Source organism: Lissotriton vulgaris, chromosome 1_1 (genome assembly GCF_964263255.1).
Source record: "Lissotriton vulgaris chromosome 1_1, aLisVul1.2, whole genome shotgun sequence".
Lineage (NCBI taxonomy): Eukaryota > Metazoa > Chordata > Amphibia > Caudata > Salamandridae > Lissotriton > Lissotriton vulgaris.
The window spans coordinates 2020523794-2020547013 of NC_141685.1; the positions used below are offsets into that span (position 1 = coordinate 2020523794).

Genomic DNA, 23220 nt, shown 5'->3' on the forward strand with positions numbered 1-23220 from the left:
GATCGTACATTTAAAAACGTCCCATAAAACCACAGGAGAAGTAACAGAAGACTAATTTTCCCGAAAAAAAGTTTCAATATCCTTGTTGAGTAAGTCAACTTAAGATCAATCATGCAAAATCTCTGAATTCAGGCGCCAAGTGCGAGGCTCCCTGATTTCTGACAAATTGAGGAGAGTAAAAGAAGCCACAGCATGATCGGACACCAGAATGGGAGGAATGACAGGAGTCGAGGAGTATCGCAAAAGAGCTGAGTGAACTAGGAGATATTCAATACGAGAGAAGCTAGAGTGAGAAGAGAAAAAAGTGAAGTCACTACTAGAGGGATTATGTATTCTCCATACATCAGCAAGATTAGAGGAGGAACACATGTTAGACATCTGTTTATGAGCCCTAGGAGGACGAAATTTAAAAGCAGAATGCCTGTCTAAAATGGGATCCATTGGGAGATTAAAATCCCCGCTGACAATCAGATTACCATTATGAGAAACTTCTGAAAGCTTTTTAGTAATAAAATGCCAAAAAGATTAATCATCTCAATTCGGTGCATAAATATTCATGACATAGATATCAAGAGAGCCATTGGATAGACGAATCAGCAACCACCTACCCTCAGATTCATGTTCCGCAGCAACAACAGTCAAACCCAAATTCTTGGAAATCAATGTCACCACGCCATTCTTCTTTCCAAAGGCCTCAGAACAAACAACATCAAGAACCCACTCTTTCCGCAATATTAGCACTTCTTCATACGATATTTTGGTTTCTTGTAACAAAACTAAGTCACTAGAAAGGTTTTTACAATAATCCAAAATGTTTGCCCTCTTTACAGGATGATTCAAACCACGCACATTAAGGGATAAGACGTTCAAACCTAGAATAATAGCGAAAAAACAAAAATACCTAGTATAATTCGGTGCCAGAGAAAAGAACTCCATAACAGACATCTGCACAACAAGAATAAAACAGAACCACTGAAGACATGAACACAGGACACCAGGAGGAGACTCTAGGAAAGAAAGAGTAAGAAGAGATTAGAGAAAGAGAAACAGAAAAGAGAGAAGTGAAGAGAAAATACACAAAGAAGAGCCGACCAGGGGGATTCTATAAGAGACAAAATGCTAAGTGATAAGGTCTTAAAAGTCATTTCTAATTGCCGCAATCTCTACTCGAAGTAAGTCTGTATTCGTTTTAGTTGACTGCGCAATATCATGAACAGCGATTAGGTGAGATAAAATAGCATCCAACGTAGTACCGGAACCTTTCGTCACAGATTCTGGAGTAGGAGAAGTTTGCTTAGATCTTTTAAGGTTTCCTTTAGAGTCCTTGGTTTTGGGAGAAAGGCCCATGTTGTCTGCCATAGGAAAAGGCAATAAAAATAATGCAAAGCCCACACCGTATAGTAACGTAGCTGAAGTAGCACCAGACACCTCACCCTTCGAAAACAGCACCCTGGGAATCAGCAAAGTGGTCAGTTCAGGGCCAGAAAAATAAGACCTGTCACTGACTTACAACGATGAAAACAGCATTGAATAGCATCTTCTAAAAAAGTAGTGAAGGGATAACAACAAGAAACGACAAGCAGGCAGAGCTGACCAAAAACACCTACGGCAGTCTTGTCATATAGTATATGCCGCACATTTTGAGGAGCAAGTCAGAGAAGACAGCCAAATGATTCAGCGTCACAACTTCAGGCGAAATATCAGATGCGCACAACGCCCTCCAAGACCAGACAGCAGGAAAATGTAGGTGTAAGTGGAATGCCGCAAGGGTAGACACAAACTGCAGCAAAAAAAGCTGGAAATGTATGAACTCACATTGCCTGAATATTTGCTTCCCTCTGAAATTCCAGTGAAGACCAGAAATAAAAGAAATCCTCTTCAAGTATCCAGTGGTAAAAAGTTAATATCGGGCAGCATCCTCAATATATTTCTGCCACAGAATCAACTTAATAAGAAGTGCTTGGTTAGAGAAAAACGCGAGCGGCGCCACCAGGAGACAAAATGGCGGCCGCCTCGAAAATACAGAGGAGAAGGATGTCGCGAACATGAAACATGTAAATCAGGCAGCGGGAGCAGCGCAAATGTGACCAGGCTGCTCACCGCATGTTCTGCCCACGAAACGCCGATTCTGAAAGGGCTTCCTTGCCTGTGAGGACCGTAAACCTCCTCGCTGGCCTCCTTTGTCCCGGAGCTCAAGCACGACCCACCATCACTTAGCGGCACGCAAAGATTATAAGTGTTGTTTGATTGTAAGTCAAGAGGTCGTGCAATAAACTAGGAAACTACAAAATAGTATAAAAGTAGACAGACTAGAAGGCCAGCTTGTAGGTTAGCTATAGATCCTTTATTCAATATAGTCCCTCTTTGGTGCTAAACATTATGTTTTTTAGGACAACCACACTTAAAGGACAACTATTAGTCCACAATTTTTTTGTATTAGCGCACTGATTTGTGGTCCTCCAATGTCAATCCTGCCACCTTGACATGCATTCGATATATTATAAATGCAAAATATGTGATAACAAGGACGTAGGAGGAAGACTGCAAAGGCATTATTCTAGGTCCATGTTAGACATACGAAGCACATTCAATATTTGTTAATGATAAATTTAACATCATGGGCCTAGAAGGAGGCCTTATAATGTCCTTATAGTTCCATTTCAAGGTACAACAGGCCTGAAACTAAAAGCAGAAGGCCATCAAGCATCAAGAAAATGAAGTCAGTTGCCAGACTGACTTACATCTCCAGTGTTGCTGGTCATGGTCAGGCAGACAGCGGTATGCGCAAGGCTTGATGAAACTGCAGCATACCTGCCAACTCACACGGTGGCACCTCGTCTCACACAATATCGGCTCACTTCACAGTCTGCTGGTGAAGAACTGATATCACACAGGAAAGCCATGCCGGGGTTCATTGTAGCCAGACTGGACATTTTCCCACACAAATGGACGACATTTTTCTCATTTGTAAGAGGAAAAACCACCACTGGCGGCCAGTGACTGGGCTGCATAATTATTTTGGTGCAGTGCGTAACAAAAAACTTCTCATTCTGCGCCTGTCGCCCACCTTATAATAAGGCACCATGCGCCAGAAACTAACCGGGTCCTGCTTTAGCTTAAGGTTCATCAATCAAATAGCGCTGCCAATGACAGTGTAAGTGCTTGGAAATAGATTATAACTCCCCCCCGGTCTGCGGCGAATTGTCACGTGTTACCCATCGGACCAATAGATTCAGCGAGTTGTCCCGCACGCACGCCACTAGTCAGAGACTTTTGACAGAAGAAGAAAGCAGCGTGTGGTGCACTGCCGCAGCACTGCAGGCATCAGATAAGACACGGACATAGTATGTAATGATTTCAGAAGCAATGACGTATGATACTATTGGAACGTCAAATGTAATGGTTTGGAGTTGTTTATAAATAAGCAAACCTGCATTGGAGTATAGAAGTTACCATGATTTCTCTCGGTTCACAACTAGGCCTGGGCAGTAAATTACGTTCCGCTCGCGGAATTTGGGTAATTTTGCGTCCCGGGGAGAACGCGTAATTGCAAAAAATTTTGTGATCTACGGCTTCGCGTAATTTTTTGCTTGTTCGCAAGATATTTCTCCTCGAGCACGCAAACAGCATTCGCGAACAGGAAAAAAGCATCACAAACGGGCAGAACAAGCAATTCCGAGTATTTGCGAAACGTTTGCGTGCTCACGGAGATTTTTTACTGTTTCGCAGAGCTTTGCGTAGCGCGACTGCGCAAATTACGCCCACCCCTATTCACAACCTCGCTTCTGTGTCTTCAGTCTACACACATTTCTACGGCCCTATGCTCATTTCATTATCCCATGCTTTCATCTGTGTTCCCAATCTCTACTGTGTTTCCTATACTCCTGTTTCCTCTGTGCTCCCAGGCTGATTCCTCTGTACTCAGCCTCTTCTAAGTGCCCTGGCTTCGCTCCATGCCATAGTGTTGTTCCTTCAATCCTCTTTTGTTACCTCTACTACTCTCTTCATACCCAATGCATTCTTACCGATAACTCCCACCCTTCCTTGTACACGCACCTTAATTTCAATCACTCTTTTTGTTCACAAAACTTTATATTTCCCACATCGATTGTGTTTATAAGCTTGTTACAGTGCCAAGAATGCCTTTGGAAAAGCGTCATGGCACTAGAACAAAAGATGATCTCTATGAGAGCTGATAATGCAAACAATATCTGTTAACATCTGCTACAGGATAGTCAGCCTTAGTCCATCCCCACCTCCTCCCACCCATAACCATCATAGAGACTACAGAGGGTCATTTCAGTTTTCATCGAGGAAGAACGTGTCCTACCATTGAAGTAAAAGAAAACACCAGGCGCACAAATATCCAAAATGTACATCTCATTTGCAGCGATAACATGCATATCTTAAGTTTAAACCCACTGTGCCCTGTGAAGGCAATTCTAGAATTGTTTTTAAGCAGTTAATATATGTAGTTGTTATATAGGTGCTTCAAATTTCGGAAAATGACGGCGGGCCCCATTAAATAAAACATTTGCCTACGATCACAGAATGAACATGTGGGGACTAAAAGTTAGAGGCCCTTGTTTGACAGCTGCTGGCACATACCTTTGTGCTTGCAATGACCTAATAACAAATGTTTGCAATTTGCTATTAGGTAATTGCAAACAGCGATGTACTAAACTGTGTTTTACAGTGTTTGAGATTCCCAGATGGTCGCATTTAGACGTACCCCATTAATATTCATGAGGTAGGTCGCAAATTGGGAATCGCCAAAATCACAGGGATGGTGGCCTGCTGGGGCAAGCAGACCACCAAGTCTGTGATTGCTTATAAACAACTCACAATTATTTTTTAAATGCAGCCCGAATTTCTTAAAGGAAAACAGAATGTGTTTCAAAAAGGAAAATGACAAGTTTTCTTTTCACATTTAAGAGTAGGCAGGGGTCCTTGGGCCGACTGCCTGCTCTTAAAAAATGTTTTGGCATACATTCACAAAGGGGAAGGGGTCCCTTGGGAACTGTTTGCGAATGGGTTACCACCTACCTGAAGTAGGCTGTAAAATACGAAAGGTTTGTGACCGCTTTTCGTTCACAAAACATTCACACATAGCACTCAATCAATCAATCATTTGTAAAGCGCACTACATACCCGCGAGGGTCCCAAGGCTCTGCGAGTCGTTATGAGGAAGGGACAATTACCACGTCCCTTCCTAATACTGAATCACTAACCCATTTTGTGAGTCGGTAATTGGTTACCGAATCGCAAAATAGATTTGTGTACACTCAAAAAGACTTGTTTGCGTCGAAGACAGCCAGTATCTGTGAATCGGGCAGTTTGCGACCAAAAAAAAACTATGTACATCTGGCCTTAAATATCTGTAACATCTTTGTGCATTTTGTGCCAACATCAGGAACACATTTGGAAAGGTAATTTCCTCAGATCAGTACTTGAGCGTCACTATCAATAGTGCAGCAGGTGCAGCCTGAAACCCGACGACCACCAGTATTGGCTAGCAAAAGACACACTGCAAAGCTAATAATGTATATAAAGTTCTTAAATGTTTACAATAAGGTTACGATTTAAAGCAGCAATTAATAAACTGCCTGGTAATTCTCAGAATAATCAGGTCATGTTCTGTGTTTTAACTCTCACAACGTAGCCCCACGTGCTGTTTTGCCCACTCCCGTGAATCAGCAGAAGGATCAAAGTGTGGAAAATTTTCGAAGGTTGGCAGCTCTGCTGCAAAGAAAGTACCATTAAAGCAACTCTGCTGTGTGCCCAAAGCTTAAATCTCCCTGTACTCCTGCGGCGCAGACCTTGCCTAGTTTCAGAGAATGGGCTGCACTGTGAGCTGTGGCTTGCACAGCCTGAGCTCTATTTTAAACAGCACACAGCTAACAGTGGTCAAGTGCTTATGCTCCCACTCACAGAAACGCCCACTTCCACTTGTTGCAGTCTCCTTTGAGCTTCAGTTCAGCAACTGCCTGCAGACTCTTCTACCGGTTAGTGACCAAGATACAAGCATTCACAATGCCTACCTCATATATATTTTCACTGAAAAAAAACACAGGTTACAGGAACGTTATAGTTAGGCTATTTTAAAGTATTTTTAGTGTAGACCTTCTGTGTCCATGATCTGGCTGTATTCAAAATGTGTGATGTGACCCTGGGGCAGGCTAGGCTGCTAGTGATCCCAGTCTTGGGTGACGGTACGCTGTTCACCCCTCATTAAATCCTGCTGTGCTGCATGAGTGAGGCGAGGCAGCACAGAGGGCAGCTCTTTAAACAGCTCAACCGCTGTCCCTGGTATGAAGAGAGAGTCGGAGGAAACGTGAGACTGTACCAGACTGTGATAAATGTGCACGCTCATCCGACCCTCTCTCCAAAACCAGGACATATCTTTGTCGCAGGAAAAAGTTGCCAGGTGAATCCGTGAAAAACCTGGACTGTCCGGGCAAATCTGACCACAGTATGACTCTGGGAACAAAGTCAATAGATAAAGTTGTCTGATCTAATAATGCCCACTCCATGCATGCTGACCTATAGGCCAATACAAAATCACAATGACAGCTCAACAGACCAATGATCTGAAGGAGGCTAACGGAAAGTGCCTCCGGTTGTTGTAATTATTTTCTAATACATGGATTACTTATAATTCAATGAGGCTTCAAAACAATTAAAGCTAAGTGTAAAAATAATTTACCTTCAGATGACTGGGAACCACCGTGAAGTGATACATCATCGCCTGGAACAATATGTCCCCTGAAAGGAAGAAATAATGTATTAAATAGAGTGCCATTCACTAACAGTTTAATATTATCATGAAAACCAGATGCCCTGCTTGGACTCTACTGTTCTCCACCCTTGTGGTCTTCCTCAGTGTTCATTGTAACCCAAGCGCATCATTCATTGTGTTTTTAGGCGTGCAAACTTTGGGCTGAAAAGTGAAAATATCTTGTGCTGATGTAGCCTGCCTATTATTCTTCTGTGTATGGGCACTCTTTCAGGGATCCACTGTTCTGTCACCTAGCTACTAAGGCTGGTTCAAGCGCCAATCTTTTAAACATGAATCTAGTGTATAAATCATAGTGGGAGCTAAATGTTTGTTTCAGAATACAGAGGAAACCATTTGGTTTGTACGGCAGCCGGTGTGCTTGGATTTCAGGCCTTCTAAACTCGTGTACGTTAATTAAGTATGCATTTTGAAGTACCAGTTAAAGGCATTAACCGGTGTTACGGACTCTTTAACCCCTTGCCTGCGTGGCTAATTCCCCCGCCATGCTGGGGGGCGGGGGGACGCGCACAGCGCCCGGTGCTCATGACGAGGTCAGCCCATCATGTGCCACGGTGGCCGTGTGCTCATGACGAGCTGAGCTTGTCACGGCCACACCCGTTTCTTCAGAATGTTCAGCACAGTGGGGGAATTAGCCCCGCGTGCGAGCGTTCTGACCGTTATGACGAGCTCAGCTCGTCATGAGCACACGGCCACCATGGCTCATGACGAGCTGAGCTCGTCATGAGCATGGGAGGGGTTAAAAAACACAGAAGGAAAGAAGGGGGTAGGTATCAATGGTGCAGCAGTGGCATCAGAGTGATGTGAGGGGTCCTCTGCACTACAATTACAGCCAAACCATTACTACCAATAAGGGGGCATGGGGACAGTTTTACTTGCTACCATTAGGCTCATGCGCTCCTTTTTATGCTACTGAAGGCAGAAGCAATAGGAAGTTGTCACACAGGGTCAGATATGGCCTCAGTGGGGCCATCCAGTGTATAGAAAAATAACTGTCCTTTTTATCGTGTCACGCATCGCTAAATATCACCAATAGCTATTTTAGAACTGGCAGTGTGTGAAGTCATCTACGGGGTTTTTGAGACGTGTGCTGACATTCCCATGATGCACTGGGCCAGGGACAGACTAATTTGCATGTAGCCAGGTTCTGAGCTGGGATGGTGCAGTGAGCTAAAAAACGGTGATGGATCAAGCCCTGATCTGTTGACTGGGTACGAGTATTCTGCCTAATTCAGATGCTCTGTCCATCACCACCCCCTTTTTCTGAGACATTCACCGAATGGTCCTCTTAAGGAAATAACCAAGTGCTGCTACATTAAACACAAAAAAAACTATGATAGAAAAAACACACATCATTTCTAGGTCTACACAGTGTTAAAAACTTTGTAAAGTTAGGATATTTTTGCAGTGTGCCCACAATAAAACAAGTATAGTTCCTTGAAGTGAATATTAAAGAAGTACACATAGGAACATCGACAAAACGTGCGGGTTAATCTACAAAGATATTTATATGAATAGTGTAGTTGTAGTTAGGTCAGAGTTGCCATAGGAAGAATATTTAAATAAATTAAAAAAATCATCCACCTCAGTTCCTTCCTGGAAAGTTTCAGGTTGATTCATTACGCAGGGGCCAAGAAAAAGGGAGGCCTCAAAACATTGATTTTTCTATGTTAAATCCCATAGGAAACATTGCTCTATGATACAGAAAAAAATGGATGAACAAAACTACAACAAATTTGGCAGAAAGTTAGAAATGTGCTTAAAATGTGTTTTTGTTTTTTTATGTAAATCCGTTCCGTCGGTTAAAGAAATGAGCATTTAAAGACAGACTTGGGGAGGTCTTGAAGAGGTTAAAAATAGTAAGGACTTTCTGGACAGCTGGTCATGCAGGAATTCCATAGACCCCAAAATTAAAACAATAGGTCCCTCTGATCGGCCCAGGGACCTTTTTATCAGGTCAGCAATTTTGATAATGTGGATTCAGTACATGTCACACGCCACTGAACAATCTGGCGGGCTGGCAGCAACTCAAAGAAGAGTTTTGAAGAGGCTGCCATTAAAAGAATTGGGGACTCAGTCTCCATATTCTGAAGTTACAAAACAACATAAGGGGGCAGGAAACGAACACCCTGACGCCTTGGCACTTGTGTGGGTGGAGGAGACCCAGGAGTAGTGACCCCAGAAGCCAACATTTTTACAACTATTTTGTTCATGCCCCGGGTACTGCTGCAGTCTCATGGGACCCAGCACGGCCCATCCTTGAGGTACAGCGTTACTCCTGTGGGAGCCATTGCACAAGTTTCAGCTCTATGGTGCTGAAGTACTGTTCAAACTACATCAGTACAGAGGGCATGGCAGGGGCACAAGTAATAGTTAGCACAGTTGACTATAGCAGTTGAATTTCAGGGTTTTTTGTTAAAACGTTTGTAGTGCCTTATTTCAACACCTAAATAAAACATCTCGTTAACCTAATTTAAGATATAGCTATATACATACATATAAACAAAGTCTGATGTGAGCACTTTAAGCAAACAACACTGCACAAGGCGGGACAGGACAACAGAGTTGGGCCCCGAGCCACATCTGCCCCTATAAAGATGCCATTGTGATCTAATTTGTGCATTTCTAGTAGCCTGTGTTGTAGGATGTTTAGCCTCTTCACATTGCAGCAGTAAATGCTTCAGAGGTAATACCGTTTGTGTACCCTCACTGTTGAGGGCGCTAGTGCATATTTTTGTAAGACTGCTCGTACAATATTTCAGTGCTAAGCAGCATGGACACAGAAACCTTTACTAGAACGGCTGGTTATTCGATTGTAGACAAATTCAGACATATTGCCAGTTATGTACATCCAGTTAGAAAGGACAGATCATTTTAGTCACAAGCAGAATACTGGTATCATAGATTAAAATTTAGGGAGATGGCCTCTGTGACAGATCAGAATATCTACCCAATGTATATGCTTACCTAGTGGCCAACCTTGAAGGCCAACAGTCTACCCCTGAGAGTAGATCAGCCCCACCTCAACACTGGGCCGAAGGCATTTATAGTTTTATAAAAGGTGCAAAGGGAGTTATGATTGTAAAATCCAGCACTTACGCTCTTACACTCTTCCATTCATTCAAAGGAAACTCAATGACTAGTAGCCCCCCAACCCCAACCACCCCTCCAGGATTTACCACCAGCCTACAGGAAATGGTGACTATATGTACTAAAGTCCCCAGAATCAGGAAAAACCGGGTCAAAAGCAGGTCGCACCCCATTCCGAAGACTTTAACTTGTAATCCTCATTATCACTTAGGGAGATATGAGCCAGAATCATTCACGTGGGCCCGGCATCTCCCCGTGCGGGTCATTGGTGTTGTAGGTTTGCTTTGTGAGAAACAGCATCCTTCAACTTAAAAATATGAACTACCTACAATTTCCTAATGTATATGTATATGTTGCAGGGACATGCTGGGTCTTAGTTCAAGATCAGGTGGCAGACACACCAACCATCAACAGAGGAAGGTTTGCTATATTTAATGGGGCAAAATCAGCTGCAGGTGTTTGTCCACCACAGCTGGACCAGCCATTGCCACCATGCCCATGTGTCACTGACATATTGGAGGATATTTTAAGCACATCAGGAACACATGAAAACCCATCTCGAAAAAGAGCGTCATGGAATGCAAGATGGAATTTCTATGATAAAGCCAAAAAAGTGGCATTCCAGTGTCCTAAATTAGGCAGATTATCATTAACGCATGCTTGACCTCATGGACAATGAAGGTATTGTCATTAGGTTAATCAGCTTTCACCAATCTCGTTGCAGACTGGGACAAAGCCCTTTTTAGTTGGTTACCACCCTCTTCTAACTTAGGCCATTTAATAATCTCAGAGACAGGCTGAGGTTTCCATGAGTTTGTAAAAATGGTTCTGCCTAGTACAGAACTCATACATGTTTAATCATACTGAATTGTAATGGTGTTCATCATAAGAACCAGCCTGTCTTTAAGACACACACTTGTGAAAAGGCAAAATACATATTAAAACAATCTTACATTATGTGTACACCTTTGCCCTTAAACCTAAACATGTAGTTTTTTTTAGACCTTCCCATGTTGCAGATAATCCATATATTCAGACCTAAATGGGCCCCAAAGTGGCAAATTTAACATTTAACAGATATGCTCTTAGCCATGTTTAGTAACTAATGATGAATAACTATGGGGCTTAATTTGTGTAACACAGTTCAAATGAAAATGGAAGAAAACTTACGAAACTAATGTGTTAATTGACACAATGTACTCCAGCTCTTTAGTCCATGGATTTATAAAACTAAACCATTGACTTTTCAGAGTGATGAACGATCCATTTTTTGTTTTAAATTTGTAGTTATCCGTCAGGATTTTCTCCTTACTCTGCAGCACTAAATAAAGAAGAGGAACCAAGTTAATACCGTTCAGCATATATCTGGAAAAAACATTTGTAATGTCAATAAGTGTGGCTAATAACTCGAATTGCTTTTTTAGTCACTGGTTTTGTTAGGCACTGAACTCTTCATACAAATCCTTGCACCCATTTATCCGTTCACTGACTCACTCTTGCACTCCTCAATCAATAATAAAACATGTAACAGAAATTCAACAGGCATGTGCAAGTAAATTATGAGAATAAAAGCAGAAAAAAAGAAAACTGACGCCTAAGCATAGTGGTTATAGGCTTACTATAAAAAATCATTAAACAAAATGAAAATATCAGCAGATAGCCATCTTGAAATGCAGTTGTGCATTATGTATCATTGTGTTAAAGTTCCAAAATAGCAACCACAATTGGAAGCAAGTCATCAGATGACCACTCTATAAACTTCACACTGGGCATCCAGCAGTCACCCGTAGCCTGCCATCAAAGCCATATTTTAAGGGTAAGATGCAGTTTAAAGGGACACCCTTGCCTTACAAGACATCGCCTTTTAGAAAGCTGTCCTCCTTTGCCCTGGAAACAAAGTTCAGGAAATTCAGACAGGTGTTTCCTTTCCCAACAAGTGTTCAGAGTAGACCTCTCTGTTTTTATGCTCACTCCTCAAAGCATCAAGCGGCAACTCCTGCCCCTCTGAATACTGACAAGTCAACATGTAATATGGAAGTTTGGTAGTCAAATCAGGTGGAACATCAGCAATATAAATGAAAGGAGTTTATCTTCCCTGAAGGGGGATGGAGCAGACTGCCTCACATCACAGCACAGTTTGCTCCTTAGCATTATAGTAAATGTAGTACAATGTTTGTGCTGACTTGAATGTTAGCTGTAGTTTTTCACCAGAGTTGGTGCAGATAGTGCTGTTGATCTCTAGACACGTGTTTCTGTATTTTTATCCTTCATCAGTAGAGATCAGAACAACAAGCCCCTGACACTATGTCTGGGGCTGCTGAGAATCCTGAGACAGTACTCTCAGGTCTCAGTACCTCTAACTGGCGCACAGGTGCATCTCCAAAAGCTTGCCAGCTCGCTGGCTCAATGGAGCCTTTTTAAACATAAGGGAAATGGGAGCACACTGCCTCACATCACAGCACAGTTCGCCCCTTAGGCCTTAGCAATAACCGCTTCACTGCGGCCGGAATTCCCCTGCTGTGCGGGAGAATTCCACACGTGTGCGGTTCAGACGGCCCCCAGTCATCCTTCCCACACGCCCACCGTGACGTCAGACGGCCGGGGCCGTCTGAGGCATTGAAGCGGTTAAGGTAAATGAAGTACAATGTTTCTGTTTAAAAAGGCTCCCTTGAGCAGACAAGCTTTTGGAGACGCACAAACATTTTGCTGCATTTACCATAATTCTAAGGGGCGAACTGTGCTGTGTTGTGAGGCAGTGTGCTCCATCCCCCTTCTGAGTCTACCTTTCCAGGCTATCATTTTTTCATAGGCAGCATATCAATTCCTTTTTTCAAAATATATTGCCTTGTGACATCCATTATTTCCATGAATCATTATCAATTGCTGTATTTCATTTAATGAAGAGTAATACTGATGGAGTATTTCATAGTACTGTTACTTTCAATTAAATCCCGGGTGGATGATGACAAAATAAACTTTCTGCTCAATAGCTATTTCACATTGACTACTAGGCTCTATTCAGTAGGAAGTAGTTGCAAGTGCACAATCATATGAAAACCCGACTAGAGCCTTTATGACCTTTTATTGCATGTTCCCAGAGCACACAAGCCTGACAAATAATTTTCTCGATTGACAAATGACCTGATTTAACAGCACTCATCAAAGTGAATAAAACATGAATGTAGGTCCCTAGAATTTCAAGAGCCAAGACTGTGGAATGTCCTCCTTGTCATCTGACCTAAATCACAAGAAACACCCGAAAACTATTCAGACTCACTTTGAGGGACACACTTCAATGATTCATAGTTCAATGGGCCCACCTGGGACGCCTGGGGACACAGCAATAGAACATCAGCTAGAGGTTTCCACCTAACCTGTTCAGACACTATCTCCCCATCTTAGCTTGTCTCTGTTAAGACACTATTCTATTCCTTGTCTTATGCCGAAAGATTACACGAAACACACTATAAAATTCACATGAAAATAAATTAGTTGCCCTAGAGCATGGGAACTGAAACATTTTCCCAGGGGCCAAAAAGTTTGGCCTGTGGTGTGACAGAGGGCCGCATTAATTTTAGCAGGGTGGCAGTCGGGGCGTGGGAGGTGCAGGGGGCCATAGGGGAAGTGACGCATGTACATCTAGAGGTTGATCAATCCCAGCTTTCCTACTTGACCAAATTGTGTGACCCTAGGTAATTGTTTTGTTTTACTTTGCCTCCCTTTTTCTTCATTTTCACATATATGAATACCTCAAAATACATGACTTCGGGACATGTGTCGAATAAAACGTTCTTGTGTTTGATTTAATAAACTATAATGTTGCCCATGTAACGGTCACTTAAAAAAAATTACAATTACTTTTATAATATGATGTAATAAAGTGAAACACACTTTTTTCATTTTAATGGTATTTTTGCACTTTGTTGCAAGATGTCTTTAAAAATAAAGGTGTTACTAAAGTTTTTTCACTTCAGTTCGATTCTAAATAAATGCTTGCAGTTTATTTTATACATTTAGGAATATTAGTGCTTTGTAAACTAATCAGGAGCCTAGTGCTGCTATTCAACCGGAGCTGCATGTAAAGGGCTGGAGGGCCACTGACATTTTAGTAGGATGCACTCTCAAATTGACAGCTTGCAACAGAACAAGCTTTCCCACAACAACAGCAAACATTACATTAATTAATTAGTAATAATCTGGGCCAAAAAAGTTAATCCAACAGAGATAAGGACCTGATTACACTCTAAACAATCTTTCACATCAACCACACATGAAACATGAAACAATCACAGGAAACATACATCAAGGTACAGAAACCTTGCTCTTCCCTAGACCCAAAGCTTCACCAGAAATCTTAACCCAAAACGTATGCTGTCCTACTGCCTATCAGAAGTAGGTAAGAACACCCATTTTCATTCAGATCTCCCCCAGCTAGACATACAGCACAGAAACCAGGGAGTGGCCAGAACTCAAGAAACAAGCATTGGTAAAGCCACTAGGTTTCCAAGTTCTATTGGCTTTTTCAATGTTTCTAGGCAGGTCGCACAGCAGTGAGAGCTGCTGTGCAACATGGCGTAAAGTCAAGGAAAAAAATGAGCTATGGCATGCCCAGCTTTGACCACCTCATAACACAATTTTTTTAGGTCATGTTGCACAGCAGTACTCCATTCTATGCAATACGTTTTTTTTTTTTAAAGAGCAAGGAGGGACAAGCCTCACGAGGGAGATGTGGGTGAGGAGGGAGGGAACAGCAACAACAGACAGCAGGAGGGGGGAAGCAACACAATGGAGGTGCATGGGTGCCAGGTGGGAAGAGTAACAATAGGAGGGAGGAAAAGCAACAACGGACCGAAAGAGATGGGGGGAATGGGGAAAGCAAAACTAGGGAGGTGCAGAGGAGGAGGAAAGGAGAACCAGACAAAGCCAGTAACATGGAGAAGGGGTGGGTGGTAGTTGAAAGAAGCACCATACACAAGGTGGAGTGGGAGGGTGGAAGAAGAAATAGTACCTCATCACAGCATGATCAGCGGAAGGGCACTAATCAAGTTGAATGAATCTGTGCTTGGTCCATGCTCCACAGAAAGAAAAGAAAGTGATGCTTGACATGCGCTGGCCAATTAGGAGGCAGCAAAGAAGAGTAACAATAGAGCCAAAGAATATTAAGCAATGGGCGGGTGGCAAGTACTTTTTGGTAAACAATATGTCTCGCAAGCGAGAGCGCATGCACTGTCCAGGCTCAACCTAACAAAAGGCAATGTAATTGCTGCCACCGCTAAAGGCTTTAGAGAAAAGTAGAGTATCTGCCCTCTTCCGCTGCATGTGCACTTACATTTGCCATACTTAGTGCTTTGAAGTGGCTGACAAGTGACCTGTTGGTACTCTTTAAAACTATAAGATTCATAAAATCAGATTCATTCACAGTAAACGTCTCCAACCTTGGTAAATTTTCAAGTAATTATGTGAAGACAAGACAACCTTATTTCTAGCTACTAGTCTACACCTGGTACATAATAAATTCATTCAATCTTCTTTTACAAAAAAATAATTTCATGGGCATCTACCAGTGCATCATTCTGCATTGGCAAAGTAAACATATCTGTTATTAAACTCTACATCACTATCCTGTCTTGGCAGAGATTTCATCAGAAATAAGCAATGAAGTGCAAGACATGTAATTACTAAAGTAAAATGGTGATCCTTACCAGCTTTGTGCTGCTCGGTTAGATGGCAGAGGTCATCCTGGTGGAAATACTCATAGCAAGAAGTCCCTAAAAGTTCCTGAGGCAGATACCCCAAAATAGCCGTTGCCCTGATTAAAAGAAGAATATTGTTTGTCAGTGTAGTAATTATTTATTTACATTGAAAAACAGGCTTTAGTTACTTAATGTACAAAAAACGAGCAGAGCCAATGCATGCAAGTCTTCAGAGCAGCAAGAACCACATCCTAGTCTGAAGCTTGAGTAGTGGGAGGCTTTATTTGATGTCCGGTTGCCAACATAATGGAGGCTTATAGGGTATGGTTTGTGTCTAATGAAAAGGTTGACGGAGATCCACGTAAAATTATGCCCAGACTCCGATATCTTGTGTTTGTTCTTGGTTTGATTTTGTTTAAAACATGCTTCTCCAACGAGTAGCTTGTGAGCTACTGGTAGCACTGCTACTTCCTCTAAGTAGATCTCCTATGTGAAGCCCAGTCTATTAAATTAAAAGCTTTTGCTTGGTGAATTAATAAACCTATACCAAAACCGAAAAGCGTGTATTCGGGGCAAAAATGCACGTATTTTTAGAACTCCGATTAATGTTTGGAAAAAAAGTTTCAATTTCCGAAATGTATTTAAAATTTACATTTCAGTGATACATTGTGGGGGCTTGAGGAGACTTGTTACTAATATTACTACTTTGGTGACAGGGGCATTGCAAATATTGTTGTTATGCATTACTCGTACACATTCATTCTACTTTAACAAAGCCTTTTTGCGTTACTGCTGACAACCCTGCCTGCTGCACGGAGGTGATCACTGCTGGTAATGTTTCATACTACTTACGTAATCTTAGCTATTACTAATATTAGTAGCTCTGATGATTTCACTGAACTTAAGTAGCTTGTCTTACAGAAAAGGAAGGAGACCACGAGTCTAAAATATACGGTTCTAGTCCAATAAAGATTTTGTGAGGAGGAGGCAAGACGTTTGCAAGTGGATATTATTATTTATGGCTGGACCACTGCATGCTGGGCAGCTGCAGGTTCAGGGTGGAATGTAGGTGTTTGCTTGTCAAAGACTGAGGCGGAAGGCCTTGCTATGTTGAGCCTGCAGTATTAATGAGGGCTCCTTGATTCTTCAGTCATTGACTGCTCCAATGTTCAATGTATCTATTGATGATCAGGATTAATTGCTTGGCAAGACCATATTAACTTCGACTAACCTTGAAATAACACTCCCAAAGCTCCAATTCCATCTAGAATCACTATTTAAAGGTCTCAGGAACAAATATAAAATACTGAATTGAACTCTCTCTTTAGAAGGTCAATCTACTCCAAGAACGCTTACCATTTAGATTGGCGTTAGCCAGTGTTACCTATTTGGGGGTAAAAATATCCCTGTCCGATTTATATAAGATAACAGTCCCCCTAATGTCCGAGAATAATGGGATACACTTCCGGTGTCCTAGATGAGCCATATTAATACCCTCAAAATGAACAGAATGCCAAGAATGTTATACTTATAATTTTACCCGACTCCTTCCATTCCATGAAGAGTGTCTTTTCGAAATAGATTTTGGGGGCAGGAGAAGAAACCGCGAATGGCATATGTCACCCTATGCAGGCCAAAGCGGAGAGGAGTAGTGGCAATGCCGGATCTGCACACATATTACGTAGCATCCCAACTCTGGGTGATGACAGACTAGAGCGCAAAGAAATCAGATAAGGCCTGGGTCCATATAGACAGGGCTGTTGCCCGCTCGTAACTGTGAGGTTTGATTTTGAAGCCCAGACATGCCAAGTCACCCTATCTCTATCTCAGCATCACGGCAAACACCACTCTGGCAGTCTGGGACCAAGCCGTATACCTCGTCCTCATCAACCCAGAATTTACGCCCGCCCTCACTCTGTGGCCATTTGATGCATAGCAACAGGCTAATTGTCTTATGATCCGAGATATGTATAATTATAATGTCATTAGGTTGTTTACTGACTGCATCAAGGATTGCATCTCTTGATGAGACAGAAAGACTGCGGTTTTCCCAGCTACAACATTGGATACACACCCTACTATATGATAGACTACTACATGAGATATTAACCTCGATTGATCAGTTTGTTAAGTGCACAACTAGGTCTAGAGGGGTGACACACTCCCTAGACACACACATACTAAGCAACTATGGACACATGTGGAGGAATCTGAACAAATATTCCCATAATGTTCTAAGCAAGGAGGACCACTACACGCTTCTCTATGATTGGCATATGCACCCTACGAAACTGCATAAGTACTAACCACTGGAAAGTCCACTCTGCTGGAGGGAATGTGTGACAAGAGGTGATTCGCTACTTATTTGGTGGACCAGTCCTAAGATACAGTGATTTTGAAGGGAGGGGTTTGCAGAAATCCATAAAATGCTTGGTTACAAACTACTTGAGATGTTTTAATATGTACTTCTGGGAGCAGTAGCTCAAGACTTGCAATACTAAACCAAACATGATGAATTTATAATATTGAGCTCACTAGGCATAGAAAGGGTCACTTTAGCTGCTGCTTGGAAAAATAATGAAGCTGTAGATATTACCCAGTAGCATTCTCACCTCTGGAATATTGTGGCGAAGGAGAGACTAACAAATGGCTTCATCGGCCAACTAGTAACCAGGCGTTAGCCAGGGGCCAGGCTACTTATTGGGGTCCCCTGCTGAACTATCTGGCGGAGGGACAGCCACAACAGGCATTCCCTTCTCAGCTTAAAGTTCTGAATTTCCTGTAAGACTTTCTTTAGCTGAGCTAGCATGATTACAGTAATGATAAAATTATGATTCACTTCTGAAATGTTGTTTTCCTCTACATCAGTGTGATTATGCCAAGTGGAAGGCTTTTTGATATGATACTAGGTGCATGATGTGTGACCATTGACCCTGATATGGTGAGTTGAGGAGAGTAATCTTTCCATTCTACGTTTGACCCTACAAAGTATGACTGGCATCTATTTCACAACCTGTGATATACTGTGTCAGTAATGTGTTTGAGATCGGAAAATCAATAACAATTGTTTGATACAAAAAAGAAGTGCCATCCCCCCAAATCTCCAATGTCAGCAGTTGCAGGTGTTTTTTCAGAGACCAATCTTGGGCATCAGATCACTTGATAAGCAGCTTTGGGGATGGGCACCCTAGTATGTTGCTTGGTAGGGCATTCTAAACAAGATTAAGAGCTTTGAATTAATTTAACTGCTTGACTTAAAGACAGCGGAATTACATCAATGTAGTGAGTGATGTGCTCTGTTACGTTGAGCATGAAAATGACAGCAACGTTTTGTGCTCTTTGTACCTTTGCACATGGTTTTTATGGGAAGACCATATATACTCTAATGCAAGGTCACTAAATGGAAAAGGGAAAAATGTGGTTCTATACGTTCTTTTGGGGAACACAACGTCTATAGCATGTTCCTAGTCACAGGGTTATTTTTGCAGGATGAAGGACACATCTGAGTGAAAGGTGAATCTCAGATTCCTAACAAAGCTTGAGGAGTTGAGGGTCACCATTGTGGGTGGGCCAAAGTCGATTTGGCCGTGGTCACAATTGTGGGCAAGAATCAATTGAGTTGGATGTCACTAAGCCATTTCTCAATCCAGTGAGCTGAGGGTTCAGAGTACTTCCATTGAGAAGAATGTACTCTGTTTTTGGTCGAATTCAAGCATAGTGTTGCCATCCAAGACTCTATGGTGCTGAGGCAGTTTCTAAGTATTGTATAGTGCAGGGGAAGATACTAGTTCTGAAAGCTGATGAATTGCAAGGTTGTTTGGCTCGGGTAGTTATTTTACCTATCTTCACTTAGTTAGCCACTTTTTATGTGACCTTCAGTTCCTGATTGTTCCTGCCTGGTCCAGTTGCCACTTTTGTCCATGTGACACGTCACTGCCTGGGTTTTCTTGCTCATCATTCTTCCCACCAACAGAAGCCTCGCCAAACCCAAGACCTACTTAATGCAGGCCACATCACGATCACATAAGTAGGCACCTGGGGACCTAGGTCGGCACTTGCCAGTGGATTCCAGTTCCTGCTTGTTCTAGCCTGATCCAGTTGTAGCCTTTCGACCAAGTGACACCTCCCCTGGCCTGTTTTCTCTCCCAGGTTTTTTCCGCTCACCGTTCTTCCCGCCAACAGAAGCCCTGCCCACCCCAGGACCTACTCAATGCAGGCCGCTGCACGAGCGCACCGCGTTGGCAAACCCGTCTGCACTAGTCCGTGTCTGGACCGCACCCGGCGCTAGGAACACTGGCTCCATCACCATCCAACGTAACACCACAACCACAGCCGACACTGGAGCCAACTAACACCACCGCTAGTCTTCCACCACCTTCAGCAACCTAAACAACACCAGCAAACATGCAGCTGCCGCGCAACTCTCAGCAGCACAGTAAGAACTTTCCCCTGTACCCTTTGCAATTTCACCTGTCACACCTCAGATGCCGACACCACCCCCTTCAAACAACCAAGGCACACCAACAACACCCTGCACCAACTGTCTGCCATGCTCCTCAACGTCCGATCCATCAGGAAACATTCCACCGAAATCTGGGACCTGCTCAACAGTAACACACTCAACCTTCTCTTCGTGATCGAAACATGGCTCAACCCAGCCTCCAACTCGGACATCACTGCAGTCATCCAGTCAGCCTACAAAACCATACACAAGGACCAAACAAAAAAAACAAGTGAAGGGCTCGCGATCATCTACAAAAACATGATTGACTGTACCACCTCCATGGACTCCGTGATTAACCTCATGGTACACCTTCACTTCAAAATACAAATGGACTACAACACTTCCCTTAAGGGAACCCTCGCCTACCGTCCCCATGGCCCCTGAGTGGAATTCTGCAACCATATCGCAGACTTCATCGCTCCCCTGTCCATCGGATCAACCAACTAAATCCTCCTCAGGGACCTCAATCTGCACCTGCAAGACACCACAGATCCTCATTTCACAGCTGTCCTTGACAGTCTCAACAACATTGGACTCACCAAACTCGTCAAAGGACCAACCCACAAGGCAGGCCACACCCTCAACCTTATTTTCTCCTTCAACAACAGGATCACCACCCCACACACAACCCCACTCACATGGTCCGACCACTACATCATACATTTCAGTTACCCGCCCACAAAACCATCCCACCAGAAAAACCTGAAGCACCATCAAGACATTAGGGCAAAACATCAAAAGAAAACTGGACAGAGAATGAAGGATGGCTGAGTGATAGTTGCGCTGAGCTGTGGTAAATTCAAAATCACAATCTGTTAAGGTCCAAGGATAAGGTGATGGCCATCCACCAACCACCAAATATGGGTAATGTCAGGACAAACTCACATAAGTTACAATAAGCAAAATATATCCTGAGCTAAAAAAACAGAGACAATAAAGTTCTTCAAATGAGTCTTGAGAAGTAAGTAGTCTTCATGTCTTCCTTTATTCAGATGTTAGTCTTCTTAAACAAACTAGCCGCCAACACGTGTTTCGTCTTGGTAATATAGACCATAGACTTCTTCAGGGCTAATGCTAGAGCCAATTGATATTAATCAAGAAAACTGAAGAAAGAAGAAAACTGGACTAAGACCCAAAAGGAATGCCTACCCAACCACACCAGGAACCTCTATGTCAACACCAAACTCATCAAAATATGGCTCGCCGACTGCACCAACCGCACCACTCCCACCAGAAATAAGACCTACAAAATCAACTAACAACCCAGCTGGTACACAAATGCCCTCAGGGAGTCCAAGCACCACTGAAAATGAAGACTCGACAAAAACACCACCGCAAGATACACATACCAAGTCGCCCTCAACCTCTACCACCAACTACTAGCAGCAAAGAAAAAGGCCTTAACTCTCAGACTTAAAGCCAGCTCCAACAACAGCAAAGAAATCTTCACCATCGTCAAGGAGTTCTGAAATCCCGCAGCTGCCGACAACATCATCCCACCCCAAGCACTGTACAACGATCACTCAAACTGTGCTTCAAACAGAAAATTGCCAAGATCTACAACACCTTTGACCCACAGCATACCGATATTAAAGCCGCCAACCAGCCAAACACCTCCATCATCGGCAAATAGCAGCTATTCAACTGGATGTCCCAGTCGAATGAAAGAACCATCACCCTGATGATTACCATTCACTCAGGAGCCCCCTCAGATCAATGTGCGCACTTTATATACAACCTTGAAAGAACCGTCATCTTCCTGCGATCATCAACACCTCCATAACCCCTGCCACCTTTCTGTCTTGCTGGAAAAATGCATAGGTCAATGCCCTAATATAGAAACTAACAGCTTACCTCAAACCCTAGCTCATGCATTTTACATCTAAAGTCATTGAGAAAGCCATCAATACCCAACTCACAGGCCACCTAGAACTCCATCAACTCCTAGACAACTCTCAATCAGGCTTTCGCACCAACCACAGCACAGAGACAGTCCTCTTTGGGGCCACCGATGACATCAGAAACATCCTACTAACAAGGAGAAATGCCACACTCTTTCTCTTTGACCTCTCCACTGCTTTCAATATGCTCTCCCACAAGTCACTCAGAGAGCTTCAGCACTTGGGTATATGCAGAACAGTCGTCAAATGGATATCCTCCTTCCTCACGGACAGAACTCAATGAGTTAGACGTCCGTCCTACTCCTCGGAACCAAAGAAACTAATCTGTGTATTTCTTAACGGATGGTCGCTCAGCCCAACACTACATGACGCCCCTCGCTGATTTTGTCAGGGCCCATGACATCAACATAGTATCCTGCGCGGATGACACACAGCTCATCCTCTCCCTTACCAACTCAACCAGCACCGTCAAAGCATACTTTGCCAACTATATGAACAACGTTGCAGCTGGGATGAGAAACAACTGTCTCCGGCTCAACATAGACTAAACTGAAGTCCTATTCTTCGGGAACAACCACTCTCCGTGGGAAGCCTCTTGGTGGCCCTTGAACTTGGCCCTCCACCTATCCTTGAGGAGCATGCTAAGAACCTCGGGATCATCTTGGACACCAACCTCTCCATGAGCAGACAAATCAACGCAGTCTCCTCATCATACTTCCACATCCTGTGAATGCTACACAAGATTTTCAAGTGGATCCAACTGAACACCAGGTGAACAGTCATCCAGGCTCTTATCACTAGTAGACTTGATTACGGAAACGCTCTCTACATCGGAATCCCAGCCCATGTTCTACACTGACTCCAAACCACCCAAAACACCGCCGCCTGAACATCCTGTGAAATAACCACGTCTCTCCACACCTCAAACAATTTCCACTGGTTCCCAATGCAGGAAAGATGTAAGGTGAAGCTACTCACCACTGCCTACAAAGCTCTACACAACATCGGTCCAGCTTACCTCAACCACTGCCTCAATTTCTACTAACCCACCAGACAACTTCAATCTGCGCCCTAGGCAAGAGCACACCTCCCGCCATCAAGAACACCAGAAGCGAATGACGCTCCTTCTTATACCTCACAGCCAAGAACTGGAACGACCTCCTGAAACACCTCAGAGCTCAAACGCTCCCTCATAGACTTCAGTAGGAACTTCAAGACATGACTCTTCCAGATGAA

General features: G+C 43.2%; 1 protein-coding gene across 1 annotated transcript in view; it reads right to left on the minus strand.

Moving 5' to 3' along the window:
* The window catches only part of BMAL2 (basic helix-loop-helix ARNT like 2), a 191730-nt gene that overhangs the window by 26076 nt on the left and 142434 nt on the right, over window positions 1-23220 (minus strand). The window contains exons 11-13 of the mRNA XM_086920187.1: window positions 15589-15695; window positions 11057-11207; window positions 6707-6765 (exon numbers count right to left, since the gene is read on the minus strand). Coding sequence (XP_086776313.1) covers window positions 6707-6765; window positions 11057-11207; window positions 15589-15695 — 317 coding nt within the window. The remainder of the gene's footprint in view (window positions 1-6706; window positions 6766-11056; window positions 11208-15588; window positions 15696-23220) is intronic.